The 22,236-nt window shown below is 38.6% G+C and overlaps 1 protein-coding gene across 3 annotated transcripts in view; it reads left to right on the plus strand.

Moving 5' to 3' along the window:
- ITGA1 (integrin subunit alpha 1) overlaps positions 1 to 22,236 on the plus strand; it is a 174,225-nt gene that overhangs the window by 83,446 nt on the left and 68,543 nt on the right. For all 3 annotated transcript variants that reach the window (XR_014831285.1, XR_014831286.1, XM_021076769.2), the window contains exons 7-8: positions 12,622 to 12,770; positions 16,447 to 16,597. Coding sequence is in view for 1 of the 3 variants with exons in the window: in XM_021076769.2 (XP_020932428.2) it covers positions 12,622 to 12,770; positions 16,447 to 16,597 (300 nt within the window). In the remaining 2 variants the exon portion in view is untranslated. The remainder of the gene's footprint in view (positions 1 to 12,621; positions 12,771 to 16,446; positions 16,598 to 22,236) is intronic.

The following is a 22,236-nucleotide window of genomic DNA, read 5'->3' on the forward strand; positions in this document are numbered from 1 at the left end:
GTTTTTTTTCTCTTTTCTTTCTTTCTGTCTTTTTCTTTTTCTTTTTTTTTTTTTTTGGACCGCACCCATGTTATATGGAAGTTCTCAGGCTAGGGGTTGAAGCAAAGCAGCAGCTGCCAGCCTATGCCACAGTCAAAGAAATATAGAATCCAAGTCACATCTGTGACCTACACTACAGCTCACTCATGGCAATACCAGATCCTTTAACCTACTAAGCAAGGATTGAACCTGCATCCTCATGGATACTAGTCGCATTCTTAACCCACTGAGATACAACGGGAACTCATTGCCATCATTTTCTATGGTTTTTCCATCCATCCTTCCCAAGAAAAATCCTTCAGCATTTGCACACCCTTCACCCACTACCCTCATCACTCAGTAGCATTGCTTTTTGTTTCCTGTGTCCATCTCTCTTGGTAGTCTGTGAATTCCACAGTGACAGCGTTGTGCCTCCATCCTCTTATTTATGGAATATAGTTCCAAGTTTCGTGTGTTACCTAGTACATAAGAGGCACGTCATTTATGTTGGAAAAATATAATTTCTGGAATTTTTAATTTTCCTTGTATTAAAAATCATTATTGTAGTGACGGCCACCTCTCCCTCTGCCTCATGAAGTCATTGAGCTAGAAGGGACTTTCTCGTGGGGGACCCCCCCCAGACGCCCCTTTACATTGTGTTTCAGGCTTCTCTTTACAGGTGTTCAGCACATCTCTCTCCCCACTCACCTCTGGTCCCAGTTTTTCCCATAGTCTTTCTCCTTCTCAACAAAACTGTAGTATCTCCTAGCCTTGCATCTTTAAGCATGAGTCAGTTGCATTGACGCATCTTCCATCAAGCAAGAGACCAACTAAAGACATCCTTTTCCTAGGACCTACATCTATCATCTACCAAGTTTATTTATGTTTCTGAGGACTCAGTTCATCTACCTGTGAACCAGTCCTCTTCATGTCCTTCTCCACAGCAACAAAAGTTAAGCCAGGTTTCAGCCAACATAGCCTCAGAATTGTGTTGACAGCTAACTTGGATTGCAGCCTGTATTACCACCACATTTGCATTTGCACTTAATTACATGTTGTAGGGCAGGACTTTTAGACCTTAGTTCGGTAAAAGGAATAAAATCCTGAGCTCTTGTCAGGCTAAGCATTTTTGTATCTTATAGGAACACAAAAAACTTTACAGTGCTTCCCTGTCATTACTCCCCTTAAGAAGCTGTGGATTTGAGAATGTTCATCGTTGAATGAAAGTCAAGAAACTTAGCTCATGCTGAGCATTAAAATTAAGTGTGCTGTTATAACTCTGACTAGCAATACAAGGTAATCCTATAAATCTAAACAAGGAAATAATTTCATTCCTCCATAACTCTTTAACTCGAAATACTTAATAGCTTTTTTAAAAAAAATTTTCTGTTTTTTGGCCATGCCCATGGCATGCAGATGTTCCCAGGCCAAGGATCAAACGTGCGTCACAGCAGTGAGTGACTTGAGCCATAGCAGTGACAATGTCAGGTCCTTAACCTTCTAGGCCACCAGGGAACTCCCTTCATAGCTATTTTAAACAATTGTCTTTCTTAAATTCCTTTGTCATTCTGTTGTGACTTTAAGTTTTAAAAGAAAAAAAAATTAGTGATTTTTGTGATTTCTAACAGCATCATTCCTTCTATATTCCTCAAATTCATTTTCCTCCCTTCTCTACCCTTAAAAGGAAGGCATTTAAGTAATTAATTCAGCATTTTAATTCAGCAGACAATTATAAAGTATATTATTGGTCAAGCTAATTTATTTTAATTTAGCAGATATATATGTATTTATTTTACTTATCTTCACTAGTTTATTTTTTTATTATTACTAAATGAATTTATTACATTTATAGTTGTACAATGATTATCACAACCCAATTTTGTAGCATTTCCGTTCCACACCTCCAGCGCGTCCCCCACCCCCAACCTGTCTCATTTGGAAACCATAAGTTTTTCAAAGTCTTTGAGTCAGTATCTTTTCTGCAAAGAAGTTCATTTTGTCCTTTCTTCAGATTCCACATGTAAGTGATCACACTTGATGTTGGTGTCTCATTGTCTGGCTGATTTCACTTAGCATAATAATTTCTAGGTCCATCCATGTTGCTGCAAATGCCAGTATTTCTTTCCTTTTAATGGCTGAGTAATAGCCCATTGTGTATATGTACCACATCTTCTTGATCCACTCCTCTGTTGATGGGCATTTACGTTGCTTCCATGGCTTGGCTATTGTATACAGTGCTGCAGTGAACATTGGAGTAAATGTATCTTTTTGAGCCATGGTTTTCTCTGGATAGATACCCAGGTGTGGGATTACTAGATCAAATGGTAGTTCTATGTTTAGTTTTTTGAGCAATTTCCATACTGTTTTCCACAGTGGTTGCACCAGTTTACAATCCCACCAACAGTGTGATAGGGTTCCCTTTTCTCCACACCCTCTCCAGCACTTAGTGTTTGTAGGCTTTTTGATGATGGCCATCCTGGCTGGTGTAAGGTGGTACCTCAACGTGGTTTTGATTTGCATTTCTCTAATAATGAGTGATGTTGAACATCTTTTCATGTGTTTTTTGGACATCTGTGTGTCTTCTTTGGAGAACTGTCTGTTTAGATCTTCTGCCCATTTTTGGATAGGGTTGTTTGTTTTTTGGTATGGAGCTACAGAAGGTGTTTATAAATTTTGGAGATGAATCCCTTGTCAGTCGATTCACTTGCAAAGATTTTCTCCCATTCTGTGGGTTGTCTTTCCATTCTGTTTAGGGTTTCCTTTGCTGTGCAGAAACTTTTAAGTTTAATTAAGTCCCATTTGTTTATTTTTGTTTTTACTGTCATTACCGTAGGTGGCTTATGTTGGAGAGTGTTTGGCCTATGTTTTCCTCGAAGAGTTTTATAGTGTCTGGTCTTATATTTAGGTCTTTAATCCATTTGGAGTTTATTTTTGTTCTGGCATTAGGAAGTGTTCTAATTTCATTCTTTTCCATGTGGCAGTCCAGGGTTCCCAGCACCACTTATTGAAAGGGCTGTCTTTTCTCCATTGTATAGTCTTGCCTCCTTTGTCATAGATTAGTTGACTGTAGGTGCATGGGTTTAATTCTGGGCTTTCTATCCTATTCCACTGATTTATATTTCTGTCTTTGTGCCAGTACCATACAGTTTTGATGACTGTAGCATTGTAACATAGTCTGAAGTCAGGGAGCCTGGTTCCTCCAGCTCCATTTTTCTTTTTCAGGATGTCTCTGGCTATTCTGTGTCTTTTGTGCTTCCAAACAAACTGTAAGATATTTTGTTCTAGTTCTGTGAAAAATGTCCTTGGTAATTTGATAGGGATTGCATTGAATCTGTAGATTGCCTTAGGTAGTATAGTCATTTTGATAATATTGACTCTTCCAATCCAAGAGCATGTATGTCTTTCCATCTGTGTCATCTTTGAATTCTTTCATCAGTGTCATAGTTTTCAGAGTACAGGTCTTTTGTCTCTTTAGGTAGGTTTATTCCTAAGTATTTTATTCTTTTTGATGTAATGGTAAACGGGATTGCTTCCCTAATTTCTCTTTCTGCTCTTTCATTGTTAGTGTTTAGAAATGCAGTCAATTTCTGTGTATTAATTTTGTATCCTGCAAATTTGCCAAATTCATGGATGAGGTCTAACAGTTTTCTGGTGGAGTCTTTAGAGTTCTCTAGGTATAGTATCATGTCATCTGCAAATAGTGATACTTTTACTTCTCCCTTTCCAACTTGGATTCCTTTTATTTCTTTTTCTTCTCTGATTGCTGCGACTAGGACTTCCAAAACTATGTTGAGGAGTAGTGGCGAGAGTGGACATCCTTGTCTCATTCCTGATCTCAGTGGGAATTCTTTCAGCTTTTCACCATTGAGAATGATGTTAGCTCTGGATTTGTCATATATGGCCTTTATCATGTTGAGGTAGGTTCCCTCTATGCCCACTTTCTGAAGGGTTTTTATCAGCAATGGGTGTTGGAATTTGTCAAAGGCTTTTTCTGCATCTATTGAGAGGATCATATGGTTTTTATTCTTCAGTTTGTTAATGTGGTGTATCACACTGATTTATTTGCAGATATTAAAGAATCCTTGCATCCCTGGGATAAATCCCACTTGATGATGATGTACAATCCTTTTAATGTATTGTCGGATGCAGTTGGCTAGTATTTTGTTGAGGATTTTTGCATCTATGTTCATCAGTGAAATTGGCCTCTAATTTTCTTTTTTTGTGGTATCTTTGTCTGGTTTTGAGGTGATGGTGGCCTCAAAGAATGAGTCTAGGAGTGTCCCTTCCTCTGCGATCTTTTGGAATAGTTTAGAAGGAGAGGTATTAGCTCTTCTCTAAATGTTTGATAGAATTTGCCTGTGAAGCCATCTGGTCCTGGGCTTTTGTTTGTTGGAAGTTTTTTAATCCCAGTTGCAATTTCAGTACTTGTGATTTGTCTGTTCACCTTTTCTATTTCATCTTGGTTTAGTCTTGGAAGATTGTACTTTTCTAAGAATTTGTCCATTCTTCTAGGTTTTCCATTTTACTGGTGTATAGTTGCGTGTGGTAGTCTCTTATGATCCTTTGTATTTCTGTGATGTCCATTGTTAATTCAGCAGATATTTATAAAGTATCTTATTGAAAAAGTATTATGCCAGATGTCAGCATATGAATAAAAATATATACACTTTGTCCCTAATCCCAAAAAACTTCCAACTTAGACATGAAGTCTTATATTTGAATAACCACAAAGCATGATATTGTGCCATAAATTTAACAAGAGTGAAGCAGAAGCAATTAATTGATCTTAACAAGTAGGTAACTCAGCATTAAAACACAGCAATGTTTTCCAAGCTATGTTGTTTGAGATGTTGAATATGTTCCTTAAGGAAGAATAAGGAATATATATATATATATATATATATATATATATATATATATATATATATATATCCCCTTAAGGAAGAATAAAATATATTAGATCATCCAATTCATGATTCACAATGCGTGTTTTCATGTTAAAGACTCCAGGAGCACTTTCAAAAGAATTGGCTTATGAGTCAGAGTAGAGAAACTGGGAACAGAAGTAAGAGAAAGCTTTGCTCTTTTTACCATTTGAAATTTGTGGCATTTTTTACTTAATGCAAATAGCAGAGGGAGACAGAAAAACAGAGGGTGCTACTGTAAAGATACACCTTTAACTTTGTAATAATCATTGTTTCCCAAGATTATTTGATCATGGACTCATTTTTAAAACTCATACCTAGTAACCTATAAAGTTAGTATTCCCTGGAAAAAGAGGAAAGGAAAATTAGTTTGGGGCTAGGCTAAAACAGGAGTGTGACTTTATGTTTAAGTGGAAGGTTCTAAGTGTTACATACCTCTTGTTCATGTACCAGAATCTTCAGCCTGTTGTGCTCCTGGTTTATGCTATAGCATGAATCAGCTCTCAGTTCTCTTTGGCCTTAGATTGTAATTATAACTGCTGAATCAAGTTCATACTGCATCTCCCCAGGAGGTAAATGTGTCCTTTACAGTTGTCTCTGAAAAGTGACTATTCCTTCTACATGTGACTTATCCCCCCCTTTATGAGTATATTGTTACTATCCTCATCCATTCTTTTACTGATGCCATAACCTATTCTTTCCATTCTCCCAGTTGCTCCTCTTAGCCGCCATATCTGCTCTTTTTGTTTGTTTGTTTGTTTTGGGTTTGTTTGTTTGTTTGTTTTGTTTTTTGCATTCTGTGAAAATGCCTGGAATCTTTCCATCCAGGCATTTTCACAGAATGCAAAAAACAAAAAAACTCCTCATCCCCAGCTCTCTACTTAACTCCACCCTCTGAGTTTTTGTACAATTCCAGTGCAACTGGCCATTTCAAGTCAAGTATGATGGTTATTGTCTTTTTCTGAATTTCTGGAATGATTTGAATGTCTTTAATGATCATCCTTGCCAGAATTTCCTGGCTCAAGATTACTCTTCCTTCTCTCATTCTACTTTTATAATCTCCTCTCTGTTCTTTACCTGGGGAGCTCGCCCAGGAAGCTGGGTCCTCCTTCCTCCATGAGGCCAGTCAGTGTGAGACAATACATGTGCTTGTGACCCTCTCTCTTCCTGCTTCCCCACCATGCATTCATCACTTTTTATCTTGTTATTTAATTATCATACATTTTGGACTCTGTTATCTATGCATATATACACATTATGCTAGTACAAATCTGTTTCACCAGCCTTAGTTTATCAACTAAACTGGGACTGAAACTCTTTCTATTAAACTGAGTCTCACCAGTACTCAGCAAAGCAATATGTATCTTTTTTTTAACATATCACATTTTGTTCATTCATCATTTGATAGGTATTTGGCTTTTTTGTTTGTTTGTTTTTGTTTTTGCTTTTTGGCTGTTATGAATAATGATATTGAGAACATTTATATACAACATTTCTGTGTCAACTTATGTGATTTGACCACTTTCCTGTGATGAAAATTAATGATTGGCACCCTTTTTGGGGGAGACACAGCAGGCCGTATTCTCTCTGTTTATGAAGGAAATAAGAACTCCAGGGTCAGCCAGGGACCTACACTGAATATCATTTTCCTAAGACTGGAGTTCCCACTGCCCACTCTTCTAATTTCCCACACTTCTTTGTAACTCTGTTTTTCTGCTTATCATTATTTCCCTCCTATCTCGGTTTCCTACTTTCCTATGTGAAATGTTACAGTCATCCAGTAAGAATGTTTGTGGGTCAATTTAGAGCAAAGCAGAGCAGTGGTAGAGGATAACAGAATACCAAAAGCTATGACGTAGTCCATGCTCTTTAGCCCAGCTTGCCCCTTTCGAACTCATAACATAGCTGGGAGATAAAGCACATGTACAAGAGCTGAGAAATACGCAGTGCTCTCGGAAGTAGCCCAGTCAAGTTTACTTCCGAGTTTGGACAAGGGAAAGATCAGGATGGGCTGCATTGGTAACTAGGTGGGGGAAGTTTTTCAGAGAAAGTGAAACTTGAACTCAATCTTACCAAAGAGGTATAATTTAGCTTAGCTGGAGGGATAAGGAGGGGCATTTGGTCTAGGCAGTAAGTAAGTAAGTATGATAATTAAATAACAAGGTAAAAAGTGATGAATACATGGTGGGAAGCAGGAGGAGAAAGAAAATGCATCCTGGGGAATCGTGAAGATGAGGATGAATAGAGGAAGTAGGGCCAGATTGTTGACTGAGAGTCAGGGAGAAAAAAGCTGAATGTTAGCCTATAGGCTTAATATTTCAAGAAACAGCTTGAAGTTTTGTCTATTTTCTATTTTAATTAGAATTAAAAATTCTCTTTGAAAGACATTTTGGGAGTTCCTGTCGTAGCACAGTAGTTAACGAATCCGACTAGGAACCATGAGGTTGCAGGTTCAATCCCTGGCCTTGCTCAGTGGGTTAAGGATCCAGTGTTGCCGTGAGCTGTAGTGTAGGTTGCAGATGTGGCTTGGATCCTGCTTTGCTGTGGCTCTGGCATAGGCTGGCAGCTATAGCTCCGATTCCACCCCTAGCCTGGGAACCTCTATATGCCGCAGGAGCAGCCCAAGAAATGGCAAAAAGACAACAACAACAAAAAAAGTACATTTTGAAGTCATGGATGTAGGCAATGAGGAGTTATTGGAGATTTTTGAACAAGGAAGACATGTGATAAAAGCATAATTTAAAGACAGTTAATCTACTCTTGATAGGTAAGGTGAAAATATAAAAAGAGAGATCAGCAGTAGAAAGACCAGTGATAGCCATGGTCCAGGCTCAAGGAAATGCTGTCTGGCCTGAGCTAAAGGGATACAGAAACATAGACTATCGCTGCCTTAGACCCAGTTCCCCAGAAGCAAACTCTGAGAGGAGTCAAGCGGTAGCCATCTACTAAGGGAGTGCTTCCAAAAGAAACAGGGAGGGATTGCGAGCAAATCAGGGCAGCCACAGAGGACAAGCAAGCGTGTGACGTCAAGTGACGTCAGGGCCTCAGCCTGATCTGATAGGGAACTCCAAAAGCCAGGGGACTGGTCCTCCATCACCTGCATGTGGAGCAGGGCAAGGGGTGAGGAAGAAGAAAACTCTCAGGCAGTCTGACTCCTTGAACCTTTGGGGTGAAGCAGCTCTATCAGCCCAAGGACAGTCTTCTGAAGAAAGTCTCAGGTGGGGCCATTAGAAAGAGTTCCCATTGTGGCTCAGCAGGTTACAAACGCGACTAGAATCCATGAAGATGCATATTTGATCCCTGGCCCTGCTCAATGGGTTAAGGACCTGGCATTGCTGTGAGCTGTGTGCAGGCTGCATACACAGTTAGGATCCTGTGTTGCTGTGGCTGTGGTGTAGGCTGGCAATTGCAGCTCTGATTTGACCGCTAGGCTGGAAACATCCATGTGCCGTGGATACAGCCCTAAAAACCAAAGGAAAAAAAACGCAAAAAAAAAAAAAACCAAAGTGTACAGAAAGGGTGAGGGAACATGCAGCTATAAGTTCTCTTATATCATAATGTTTACAAAGAATACCCTTATAGAAGTGAGATATATGTTAAGTAGGCAGGGAGATAGATGATGGGGAGGTAGGTAGGTAGGTAGGTAGAAAGAAAGAAAGAGGAAGGAAGGAAGAAAGGAAGGAAGAGAGAGGGAAAAAAAAGGGAGGAAGGGAAGGAAGGAAGAAAGATTCATCTCTGACTTACCAAGGTGTTATATTTTCTGCTGTTCTTAGGGTGAAGATAATTTTTCCAGATAATCCAATCATAATATGTTCTTCTATAAGATATGGAAAGTGTGTTGGCAATATAAAATGTTTCTTCACAAAGCTGCCTCATTTAGTTGGTATGACGTCCATCTCTTCCTGTGAACTCCTCCCCATATTTAAATGAGATGCTGTCTTTTTTCTGAGGAGTTAGCGTTTTATGACTAGAATTTGATTGAACTCAGTACATGGGAGCAGTACAGTCCTTAATAAAAAGTAGGAGGATTGTTAGGCAGTGCTATGTGCAATTGCAAGTGAGATTTATGATTAAAACTTTAAAGTGAGACCAATCTACAGGTTAGGTGATTTCTAACAACATTGAGTGTCAGAGAATCACAGGGAAGGAGATATTTGGCCTTAACCACGGTTGGAAGTTATCTAAGTTAGTTAACGGAGGGGAAAAAGGTTAAAGGAGTTAAGTGTTTGCAAGTAAATGATTATGGTGATGGATCATGGAATCTAGGCTGGGTACAAAATAAAAAAACAAGATCTATGAATTAATTGGAATTCTTAATGTTGTCAAGGAATTGATGAATTAGATATACTATGTAAATGAGCCAAAGTTAATGGTCAGAGAAAAGAACACTTGACATTGAAATTGAGGTGCTGCAATTTTTCCAGATGACAAGGTCAAGGCTATGAACTTGGGAGCAGATGACATAGGTGAGCTAGAGGAAATGATTCCTGAAGCTGAGGATGTCAAAGAATGAGAGACTGGGGTGTTCAGTGGATTCATCCAAGTAGTAAAATGTCCAAGAATAATGTCAGGAGTGACAGTTTTCAAATTTCTTTAGTCTCCTGCTTAATCAAATATAAAGGGAAACAAAACTAAAACCAACTTTGTAAGATGTCCTGAATAGATGAGCAATTAACTGCCACAGCAGTATTTATTCACCTGGTACCATAAATTAGGCATAATGATTGTCTAAGTAACAAAATCATTTTACTTTTATTTACTGAGCATTTATATACACAAAGATAATGTTAAACCCTACATTGCTTCCCTTAATAATTATTCAGTGTCTCCCTGGATGACTTATTAAAAACTGCTAAGGTCATTGAGAAAATAATTTTAAATCTACTCAGAGAGTAATGGATAACTGTGTATAACATTTAATTATGTCAAGTAAATAACCTGAATAGCAGTCATGAGAGATTTTAATAATTATCCTTTTCCAATTATAACAGTGCATCATCTTGAAACAGATGGTGATAGGTATGAGGTGAAAGATATACTCATAGAAGAGCAAAGCTGACATGGACATGAACTGAGCAGATTTTATGTTCATTCAGCTTATGGTGTCCCTTATCTCTCACTTGCATACATTCTCTAGTGATTTCTTATTTATCCTATATCCTACTAAGCAACTTTAAGGAAGGATTCATATGTTCTATTTCTTTTTTTAAAAAATATGACCTATTTATTTATTTGCTTTATCATATTTTCTAATGTATCTCAGCTAGCTATCTATCTACCTGCATTCATTGAGTAGCCATGACATGGCAGCAGTTATTAGCAAAAGCTATCAAGGTGAGATGATAAGACAATGGTGGGAAGTCAACTATACTTCATTTAAAAAAAAAAGAAGAAGAAAAAAATTAATTTAAAAATAAGAGAGGAATTCCTGCCATGGCACTGTGGGTTAAGAATCTGACTGCAGCAGCTCAGGTCACTGTGGAGATTTGAGTTCAATCCCCTGCCAGGTGCAGTGGGTTAAAGGATCCAGCATTGCCATACCTGTGTTGCAGGTCTCAGCTGTGGCTCGGATTCAGTCCCTGACCCTGGAACTTCCATATGTCCTGAGTGCAACCATGAAATTTTAAAAAATAATAAAAATTTTAAAAATATAAGAGGGGACTTGAATGGGAACATGATTCTATGTGCTGGAACAAGTGGGTTTACACCTAAAAAATAAATTGTGACTAGAAAAAAAGAAAATGAGGGAATTTGGGAGAGGTAAATTTTTGTTGAGAGGAAGTAGAGAGAGAAAGGATACGCATCCGAAACTAGAACCCCTTCTACCCCTTCACTGTGGGAAGTGAGTTTTTTAAACTCAGCTTCCTCATTTATAAAAAATGTGATGCTAATTTCTGTTACTATAATTTGAATAAATTGGAAGAAAAGTTTAAAAGATCAGTAAAAATATAGGATAGTATTTTTATTCAGGCATGACAGCATAATTGCTCCATGATGTTTGTATGCTCCAAAAAGTAGATCAGACATAATAATGTTTAATTGGAGGTTCTCTTATTTGTTTATGCAAGAGCCAGTGTATGCTTTTGGTTTCCAAAAAGACCAAGCTATGGAAATGTATCTATTAATCAGACAAATAATTAAGCCTAAAGATTTTTGACAGCAGTGATAACAGAGGAGACTATGAGACAGATGCTTATCCATTTGGAAACAGGATCAGACTTGGAAATAGGATTGGGTGAACAACTTTACCAATGGGCAAACTAGACAATTGCCTTGGAAAGAAGGCAGCTCAAATTATTTTTCCTACTCCCCAAAATGAAGTGTCCAGAGTTCCTGCATTAAGAAAACCTTCCTAATTCTCTTCTGGGGCAGCGGGTTAAAGATCTAACATTGTCACTGCAGTGGTCTGGGTCACTGGCCTGGGAACTTTTCATGTGCAGACACGGCTAAAACAAACAAACAAACACTTCCTTTGGGTACAGAATCATCTATGTCCCTAATTTGGGGGTAGGAAGGTTAAAGAATAAGTAACTTTAGGCACAATTCTTGATATAGATTAGTTTATTGGTCTCACACCAATCTTCAACAAAGGGTGTAGAAAAAGGATCAGGAAAATGGGCACAGGGTGGGGGAGAGTGTGGGGCAAGGGAAACCACATCCGGGCACTTAACCTTCTAAATCATTTTACTTCACCGTGGCTCTGTAGTTAGCTGCCTGCATGACCCAACCTGTGGAAGAGAAGGACTGAAAGGAGCGTGGCAGTAAGAGAGGGAAGGCAGAGAACGAGAAAGGAGAGGGAAGGGCTGATTTGGGGAGTGACGCTAGCGATAAGCTCCCCAAAGCCTGAAACCTGAGTGTGTCCTTGCCAGACACATCCCCTGCTTATTGGTCCAGCCTCTTCTCGCTCTCCTCTCCTGGCCTGGTCCAGACTCACTGAGTTTTTCTGTTCTTAGAGCATCTACCTCTTTCCCATCTCAGATTCTTCACAGGATGGGTTCCCTTTGTATGGACCCCATCCTCCTTTTCAGCCCCTATCCGGGACAGGCCTCCCCTCTCAGCAGATATCTTTAATCTTAACTTAAATATCTCTTCTTGAAAGGCCTTCCCTGAGCTCCCATGAACCAATTGGGATTCTAGATTTTTCTTGCTAATAATACCTTTTTCTGTACAGCCCTTTTCACAGTCTGCAGGTAAACCTGTATTTGAATGATTCTTGTGTTTGTTTTTCTGTTTGTTTGTTTTTTTTTGTTGGAGGGGTTTCTGGCCATGCCCATGGCATGTGGAAGTTCCCGGGCCAGGGATCTAACCCATGCTACAGCAATGACAATGCCCGATCCTTAACTGCTAGGCCACCAGGACACTCCAAATGATTCTTGCGTTTAATCTCTCTCTCTCCCTGTAGTTCAAAAGCTCCATGAAGGCAGAGACCATGTCAGTATGTTTCATGTTCAACCCCTCAGGCTTACCAGAGTGTTCAGTAAACACTGTTGAAGAGATAAACCAGTCATTTGAGAGGTTTAACAGCACTCCCATTTGTGTTCTTTGTGTACTGTTAGAGTTTCAAACTCGTCTGAAAGACTAAAATGTATTATTACATCTGATTTACATGTTTAAATGTAAGAAAATTAAAACAGAGAATCCTGCTAGACGGATAACTCTTAATGGCTTGGTATTTCAGGTTGGAATTGTACAGTATGGAGAAAATGTAACCCACGAATTCAACCTCAATAAGTATTCATCAACAGAAGAGGTGCTTGTTGCAGCAAACGAAATAGTCCAGAGAGGTGGCCGCCAGACCATGACAGCCCTTGGAATAGACACAGCAAGGTATATTGATAAAAAATAAGCCAAAGTGAAAGACTGTGCAAAATAACTGCTTAAAATCTAGCCCTTTGCAGTATTAATTGAACAGTTACCTTAGCAATATTTAAAGCCATCTTGTTGCAGATGGATTCAACTGATTAGCTAATAGTTATCAGATCAAGCTTTTCTATATTATAGTCTCACCACTCTTTCTTATCTTTCCTCTTATTCCAAGGCTTTAGTTGATGGAGGATGGGTCCAAAAATTCACTGTAGTCTATGGCATCATAATCTTGGGTACTAAAACAAAATATTAGATAAGATCTTTTCCCTTTATTTTTTGTTTTCAGCCTCTAGAAACATCAATCTTAAAAAAATGGATTAATATTAGTCCTCTTCTACTCAATACGTATTTATATCTTAATATGTCTCTAATTTTACAGTATCTTACAGATTTAGAGTTATTGAAGCTCTCAGAAGTCTTTAAGAGGGCAAATTAAATATTGTCTTATTTGAAATCATTTTTAGTGAAAAGATTGAAAAGAAGTGGAAAGGATTTCACTGTTTGTGCACCCTCTCTTTCTTCCTTACTTTCTCCAAATTCCCTTTAATTCACACCCCTCGCTTCCTCCCTTCCCTAGTTTCCTTCATGGAGAGCATATAAGGCACATCATCCCCTAGGAATCTAAAGAACTGTCCTTTTCTTACAATGTGAAACATCCGCTTTTCAGTATTTTTTCTGATCTCACTCAGCTCTTCTCTCTTGCCGTTTCTCCTCTTAGTCACCATGAAAGCATCTGAACAAAAACTAAACATACCAAAATCACAGGAAATCTGATAATTTGACTAATGTTAAGGATCCTTCTGCTAAGTGCCTCCAATGTCTGGACTCTCTCTCTGATTCTGAAGAGCTAATTACCCATGCTCTCACTTCCCTGCCTGCTAAGATCAGTGTTTTAAGGGGATAAAATATTTAATATGGATACTCCAAAGAAGGGGTTGGATTTTCAAAAAATTTAAAATTTCATGTGCAGCTTTAGACTCAGGAATGTTAGAAAAGCATGTGGTTCTAGTTATATGGGGCCCACGAGAAAATAACCACAAACAGATGGGGTGATTTTACATTTACCTGCTGTAGGATCACCAGTTTGCATGCACAGAAGTACACATGTTCAGGTGTGCTGAATGTGCAGTCTTAAATAATTGACTAAACGTGACCACACATTCACAGTAAATCAAAGTGCTCTTTGAAAGCCCTGAGCCTGTAGGGAGCTGAGTGTTTTCCAAAGGCAACCACTTAAGAATGAATATTCATCTTTGAAAACTAACTTAAGAAATGTTCTGGCTGCTTTTGCTCCTGCATAAATACCACTCTGAATACCATGTCCCTATATGGTTTTTGCCTATGTGTTTCACAAAGGGTCTAGTTGTAGGACACAGAGATTATTGAGTTTTGTATGTAAATAAAACTCTATAATGATATTACTGAGTACTCTTCTTGTACATGAGGTTTTCATGTTTAAATTTATTTTTTCATTGTTTTTTATTCCTTTCAGGCAGGGCCCGTTGCAAATGATATGTCTAAATTTTTAGACTCCTTTAGTTCCATTTTCAGTGTCTCCAGTTCCAAGCATTTTTGTGGTCCTTTATCACTATCCCAAATTTTCATTCTTTTCAATAGGTTCACGGTGTTTAATCAGAAGGCCTGAATTCACCTGTTCCCAAAGAAAGGGATTCTCCTAGGATATGTCAGTGTTTAAAAACATGCAAGGAGACCAATGCTTAATTTAAAGAAAATATACTGGATGGTGGTTATTGGGGTCAAGAGCCATTTGCTAAAGATATTTGGAACAGAAAGGGCATACTCAAAAGATCTGGCCTTGCTACTCATATAGAGCCAGGCCTGGTTTCAGAGCTACAAAATCTTCTCTAAGGAAGATATTTTAATCATCTCCTTCAGCTGATGTTCAGTTATGTTCTTGATTTTCAAGAGAATTAGGAAGTTTTGGTGATCCCTCTAAGAAAATGGAACTATAAAAAGGATTGAATCTCATGATACCCAGGTCTGAACTTCATTTAAAAATGAGCCTTTAAATCTATTTTCGCCAAAACTTATGGTTTCCAAAGGAGACAGTTTGGGGGGTGGGGGATGCACTGGGGGCATGGGATGGAAATACTATAAAACTGGATTATGATGATCATTATACACCTATACATGTAATAAATTCATTGAGTAATTTAAAAAAATCTGTTTTCACCTTTGGTGATGCACATAAAGAATTCAGAAAATCTATTTGTGAGTATAGAGGGCAGAAAAGCACAGTTCCTCAGTGATCAGCAATTTTTTTTAAAATAGGTTCTTTTTTTGAAAATTTTAGAGAAAGTTGAAAATACAAAAAAATCATATAGCAAAATCCTTTTTATGCATCAAAGAGAATTAACAGTTGTTAACATTGTGCCATATTTGCTATAAGTCCTTTTAAAGGAAAAATAAACACAGATAAAATCACTTAGCTTGATCACCAGGATCCCCTCTCCCTGCTCACAAAATACCCATTACTGTACCTTTACTGTATTGCTGCAGTAGAGCTAACCTGTACTATGGCAACTGTTGGAAGGTTAGAGAGAGCTGTTTCTTTGGTATATCCTAAACTGCAGCTGTTTGTCCTTATGCCCAAAGTAAAGAATTTATTCTGTACAATTTATTCTATACAATTTTCACATTCTATGTGAAAATTTAAAAAATATTATATGAAGTATGTTCACTGTTTCAGTCCTAAGTAAAATGTACTCCTCTTTGCCAAGACTCCAGAGGGGAAAGCGAGCTAAGCAAAAGAAAGGAAGGGAAGAAAAGTGTGCCTTTGTGTGTGTGTGTAAAATTCAAAACAAAAATTGTCCATTTCCTTTGTCTTCCATGTCGTTCCATAAATGCTTGTTGAATTAAATCAAAATTCCTTTCTTTGAAGTTAGTTTATGGCATTTTTCCTTTCTCTCCGTGCCACGTCCTCCCACCTCACCCCCAGCAGCCTGTGTCCTAAAATCTAGTTCAGACCAAACTTTTCAAACTCCAAACCCTCCTTACCCCCTGCAACCCTGCTCTGTCACTAACCCAGACCCCTGCAATCCCCAGTCTTTAATTCCTGTGTCTGAATTTTCACCCCATGTCCAGCCACATTCTCAAGCACTCCGGGGCCACCCAAATACTCTGTTTTCTCCCCTGCCCCCCTCCCCCAGCTCAGAGGATGTCCAAGCTGTTCTGCAAATGTCAGAGTAAGTATGGCAAAGTGAAGACTAAAGCAAAAACTTCTGCCAAAATCAGAAGGAAAAAGTCCTGTCAAGCAAGAGTGTTTACAGAGAAAAGAGTGGCTGGGAGAGTATTTAAAATCTGGCCTTCTCTAAATCTGATGCATTCTCCTATCACACCCTCCCTATGAAGTTTCCAAAGAATGAAGGACTGCTGCCTTTTGTTTATGGGATCTGTGGTGATTGGCAAAATGGTAACTTCTCCATCATCTGGAACAAATCTTAATCTATTACAAACAGTGAGCATTCTGTCTCTGAGCTTAAACAACGGGCAACAATGTTGATCTTGGAAGGAAAGCGCTGGGCTACCTGGAGTTGACAGTGTTTTCATTTTGTTTATCACTTTGCCTAACCTTGCTGTGGTGTTTTATTTGCTCTTTTGTCTGTGATTATTCCAGGAAGGAGGCTTTCACTGAAGCCCGGGGCGCCCGAAGAGGGGTTAAAAAAGTCATGGTAATTGTGACTGATGGTGAGTCCCATGACAACCACCGACTGAATAAGGTCATCCAGGACTGTGAGGATGAAAGCATTCAGCGGTTTTCCATAGCTGTAAGTGTGGGGCTAAAGATGGCTTTCAGATTCTGGAGTGAAGAAATGAGCCGTGTGCATACCATGGTTATTTTATGAGAGTTACACAAACAAGGTTGAAAAAAGGAAACTCTTCCATTGGGAAGTAAACTCCGTGGGGGCAGGGTGGGTCTTGCCCCTTTTGTATCCTCGGTGTCCAACACAGTGCCAGGCAAATGGAGACTCAGCAAGCAATCACTGAAAGAAGGGAAGGAAGAAAATCATGAAAGATGAAAGGAGAAAGAAGGCAGAAAATGCATAAGAAGAAGGGAGGAAGCGTGAGAGAAAGAGAGAAATAGAGAGGGGGGAAAAGGAAGAAGTGGGAAAAGATGGAAGAATGGAGGAAGAAATGAAGGACAGGGAAAAGGGAGGTTTCAAGAGAGGAAGGGAAGGAAGGAGGGAGGGAAGAAAAGGAGGGAGAGAGGATGGGAGAGATGGAAGAAAAAAGGGAGAGAGTGAAGAAACTGAGGACATGCTAGATGGGAAATAAACATTGTCTGCTAATTAATAATTCTTGCTGCAGTTTTTTTGGATTTTTTTAACTCAGTGAATTTTATTACATTTATAATTGTACAAAAATTATCACAACCCAATTTTATAGCATTTCCATCCCAAACCCCCAGACCATTCCCCCACCCCCCAACCTGTCATTTGGAAACCATAAGTATTTCAAAGTCTGTGAGTCAGTATCTGTTCTGCAGAGAAGCTCATTGTGTCCTTTTTCTCAGATTCCACATATAAGTGATAGCATATGATGTTGTTGTCTCATTGCCTAACTTCAATTAGCATGATAATTTCTAGGTCCATCCATGTTGCTGCAAATGCCAGTATTTCTTTCCTTTTAATGGCTGAGTAATAGCCCATTGTGTATATGTACCACATCTTCTTGATCCACTCCTCTGTTGATGGGCATTTACGTTGCTTCCATGGCTTGGCTATTGTATACAGTGCTGCAGTGAACATTGGAGTACATGTATCTTTTTGAGCCATGGTTTTCTCTGGATAGATACCCAGGTGTGGGATTACTAGATCAAATGGTAGTTCTATGTTTAGTTTTTTGAGCAATTTCCATACTGTTTTCCACAGTGGTTGCACCAGTTTACAATCCCACCAACAGTGTAATAGGGTTCCCTTTTCTCCACACCCTCTCCAGCACTTAGTGTTTGTAGGCTTTTTGATGATGGCCATCCTGGCTGGTGTAAGGTGGTACCTCAACGTGGTTTTGATTTGCATTTCTCTAATAATGAGTGATGTTGAACATCTTTTCATGTGTTTTTTGGCCATCTGTGTGTCTTCTTTGGAGAACTGTCTGTTTAGATCTTCTGCCCATTTTTGGATAGGGTTGTTTGTTTTTTGGTATGGAGCTACAGAAGGTGTTTATAAATTTTGGAGATGAATCCCTTGTCAGTCGATTCACTTGCAAAGATTTTCTCCCATTCTGTGGGTTGTCTTTCCATTCTGTTTAGGGTTTCCTTTGCTGTGCAGAAACTTTTAAGTTTAATTAAGTCCCATTTGTTTATTTTTGTTTTTACTGTCATTACCGTAGGTGGCTTATGTTGGAGAGTGTTTGGCCTATGTTTTCCTCGAAGAGTTTTATAGTGTCTGGTCTTATATTTAGGTCTTTAATCCATTTGGAGTTTATTTTTGTTCTGGCATTAGGAAGTGTTCTAATTTCATTCTTTTCCATGTGGCAGTCCAGGGTTCCCAGCACCACTTATTGAAAGGGCTGTCTTTTCTCCATTGTATAGTCTTGCCTCCTTTGTCATAGATTAGTTGACTGTAGGTGCATGGGTTTAATTCTGGGCTTTCCATCCTGTTCCACTGATCTATATTTCTGTCTTTGTGCCAGTACCATGCAGTTTTGATGACTGTAGCTTTGTAACATAGTCTGAAGTCAGGGAGCCTGGTTCCTCCAGCTCCATTTTTCTTTTTCAGGATGTCTCTGGCTATTCTGTGTCCTTTTTGCTTCCAAACAAACTGTAAGATATTTTGTTCTAGTTCTGTGAAAAATGTCCTTGGTAAGTTGATAGGGATTGCATTGAATCTGTAGATTGCCTTGGGTAGTATAGTCATTGATAATATTGACTCTTCCAATCCAAGAGCATGTATGTCTTTCCATCTGTTTGTGTCATCTTTTATTTTTTTCATCAGTGTCTTATAGTTTTCAGAGTACAGGTCTTTTGTCTCTTTAGGTAGGTTTATTCCTAAGTATTTTATTCTTTTTGATGTAATGGTAAACAGGATTGCTTCCCTAATTTCTCTTTCTGCTCTTTCATTGTTAGTGTTTAGAAATGCAGTCAATTTCTGTGTATTAATTTTGTGTCCTGTGACTTTGCCAAATTCATTGATGAACTCTACCAGCTTTCTGGTAAAGTCTTTAGGATTCTCTAGGTATAGTATCATGTCATCTGCAAACAGTGGTAGTTTTATTTCTCCCTTTCCAATTTGGATTCCTTTTATTTCTTTTTCTTCTCTGATTGCTGTGGCTAGGACTTCCAAAACTATGTTGAAGAGTAGTGGTGAGAGCGGACATCCTTGTTTTGTTCCTGATCTCAGCAGGAGTTCTTTCAGCTTTTCACCATTGAGAATGATGTTAGCTCTGGATTTGTCATATATGGCCTTTATTATGTTGAGGTAGATTCCCTCTATGCCCACTTTCTGAAGGGTTTTTAATCATAAATGGGTGTTGGAATTTGTCAAAGGCTTTTTCTGCATCTATTGAGAGGAGCGTATGGTTTTTATTCTTCAGTTTGTTAATGTGGTGTATCACACTGATTTGCGAATACTTGCTGCAATTTTGGATGGTAGAAAATCAGGACATGACTCTTAAAAATAATCTACTATAGGTCAACAGTGGTATTTCTACACCTAGAATTCCATAAGTTGTAGGAAAGAAGCAAAAGGTCACCTAATTTTTAGTCTACCCTGAGACTTAGGAAGAAGTCCCTGCTATGGCACAACTTTCTTATAGGTTCCATACATACTTTTCCACCTGCCCTGCACATGCCGCCTCTTGGCATTACTAGTGCCACCTCTTGGTATTACTAGACACTTTTCATTTTCCTGTACACTCTGTAGCTATTTCCTCTGCACTTCATGTACCCAAACTGTGCCTCCAAAGTGAAGCAGCCAGCAGCTTTAAAAATGTTTTCTCTAGAGCTACATTTAAGGTGGACAAGAAAGGCAAAAGAATCAGTGAAGAAGAAATTTTCTTTAGTTCCAAGGAAAAGCTAGCCTTCTCTTGATGATGTAGAAAATAATGCATATACAGTCTTTCGCACTCTTTGTGAGCAAACCTGTATCAATACAAAGCAACCAATTATTAATTTTTGTCTCTCAAAATGCGAAAAAAAATTTAAAGACTGTCTTAATAGTTTATAGCTATTATAAGTTATTTTTAAAAAATCAACTTCTAATAGTTCCATGAAATCAATTTTCCTTGTGTTACCCCATAAAGAGGAACATTCAAAGAAAGAGACATAAAAATTCTATCTTTCGAACATGGAAAATAGTGTAAATCACCCCTTATATAGAACTTCATCACCTACAATGTCTTTTTTATCTGTATCCTATATACCTTTCTTTGTCCCTCATGGTACCCCAAAGAGAGTAGGGAAGCTTTCATTTTCCCATTTTATGAATGAGGACACTGAGGTACAGCAGGCCCAGTGGCCATGACTGTATGGCCAGACTCTCCAGACTGGCTCATCCTACCACCCTCTGCCCTGAGCTATTCTTCTTCATTTTTTCTCTTCTGCTGCCACAGATCTCTTGATGGAGCTGCAGGGCCATCCTCCCCTGTTTCCACTCACTCCCCCAGGCTCCCAAAGGGCACCGTAGTCCTTTTCATCTCACCCTCCTTTTTACCAAAGCAGAGAAGACACCTGCACAGAGACACTAAACACGTCCCACTGTGTATCATAATCTCAACCAACAAAGGACTCAGGGGCATATTCCAGAAATGAGAAGTAGAAGGGTGGGGATGGAAAAAGGGTGAAGGAGACTATTTTGGAGCCAGAAAAACCTTCATTCAAATTCTGCCTTTGCTGTGTGCCGCCTGTGTGACAGTAGATAAGTTACTACATACTCTGAGACCAACTTTTTCATCTATTAAATAGACTAATACTATTTCTCTCCTCTCTCTCAGATAAAGAATGGGTGAGATGACTATGGAAACATCTAGCACAATACAGGCTAGGCAATTAATAAACATTATTTTTCCCAAGGATCTTTGTCTCCAGGAGTTTGTAACCATGAAATAACAAAATTCATGGTATTTCAGAGCTAGAAGGAATCTTAAAGATAAATGATGTTGCCCCCTTGCTCAGAAACCTTCAGAGATTCCCCATAGAGTATAAAATCTCCCCTCAAGTTTCTGAACCTTACCAACGTATCTAGCCTTCCTTTCTAACCTGTTCACTCTCAGTTCCACAGAGTATGCCTTCAGCCTGGTGGGAGGGGAATTTCCTAAAATAAATTGATTTTTTTTAAATAGGTAAAAATGAAAAGATTTCAGAACTCTAAAAGCTCAGTCAAAATTGGTGTTCAAGGCACTAGTTCCCTCTTTCCTTTCAAAAGTATAAACAGTGAAAGACACCCCACTTGGTCGTAGGTAGGAAAGAAAAAGAGATTCATCCCTGAAGAAGTCCCAGAGCACGCAGGTGATTCACTACTTCCCTGGGGCAAGGTGACTATATTTCTTAATTTATGACCAAGATGACTAGGTTATAAATAGTTGCAACATTTTATTTTCCATTTGGTGTATGTTATCTAAAAAAAAGAAAAAATCCCATTATTTTTCTTTCCCCTTGTTGTTACTTCTGTAAGTCATCTGTTGCCAATTATTATTCACCCCATTATTACCTCTCTTGTTATGATAGCAATTTTGATTTTTTTCCATAGTTGAGAATAATTCCATACAGCCTAGCCTTCACTCAAAGATACTGCCCACAATTAGGGCCCATGCCTGGTCTCTTTAGGATGCAAAGCCAGTGAATGCCCAGTTTGTCCCACATAACTGGGTACTAGAGGTACCATTATCTGTTCCACTTCCGCCCAGAGTATATAGACCAGCATTCCAGGTACCAGAGAGACCTGAATTAACAGTCAGCAGCATTAGCAACATTAGAAAAACTTCAGTGAAAAGAAAGTATCTATCCATGGATTGCTTTTTCATGGATAAAAAGCAATCACTTTTACATTGTATCTGGCTACATAGTATTTCTAGCCCTTAAATCTGTTTCTCTTTGTTGGATCCCTGGCCAGTAATTCATACTTGGCCTCTTAGCTGGTCAAAACGAGGTCTAATGACTGCATTAATCTTTCCAGAGAACGACGAAATCATGAGTTTCTTTCCCACTTAAATCAATGAATTAGTATCAAATTGCTCTTTGAAATGGCATAAACAAAAAAGTATAGGAAAATTTCACTTTTGCAATAATTGTTATTTTCCCAATTCCTAATTTTCCCTCAGTAAGCCTTATGATTTGTTTAGTTTGTGCCAAACCAAGAAAGAAGACAGTTATTTTACTTCCTCTCTTTGTGTATTTACATGGAAAAGTCCCATGCCTTTCTCCATGTCTATTTATGATGCCCAAGATCAAACATTCATGGGGGTCTGG

This window comes from Sus scrofa, chromosome 16 (assembly GCF_054392235.1).
Source record: "Sus scrofa isolate SSC_HxYL_T2T_F1_AM1 chromosome 16, Sscrofa_HxYL_maternal_Yorkshire_Landrace_v2.0, whole genome shotgun sequence".
NCBI classification, from domain to species: Eukaryota; Metazoa; Chordata; class Mammalia; order Artiodactyla; family Suidae; genus Sus; species Sus scrofa.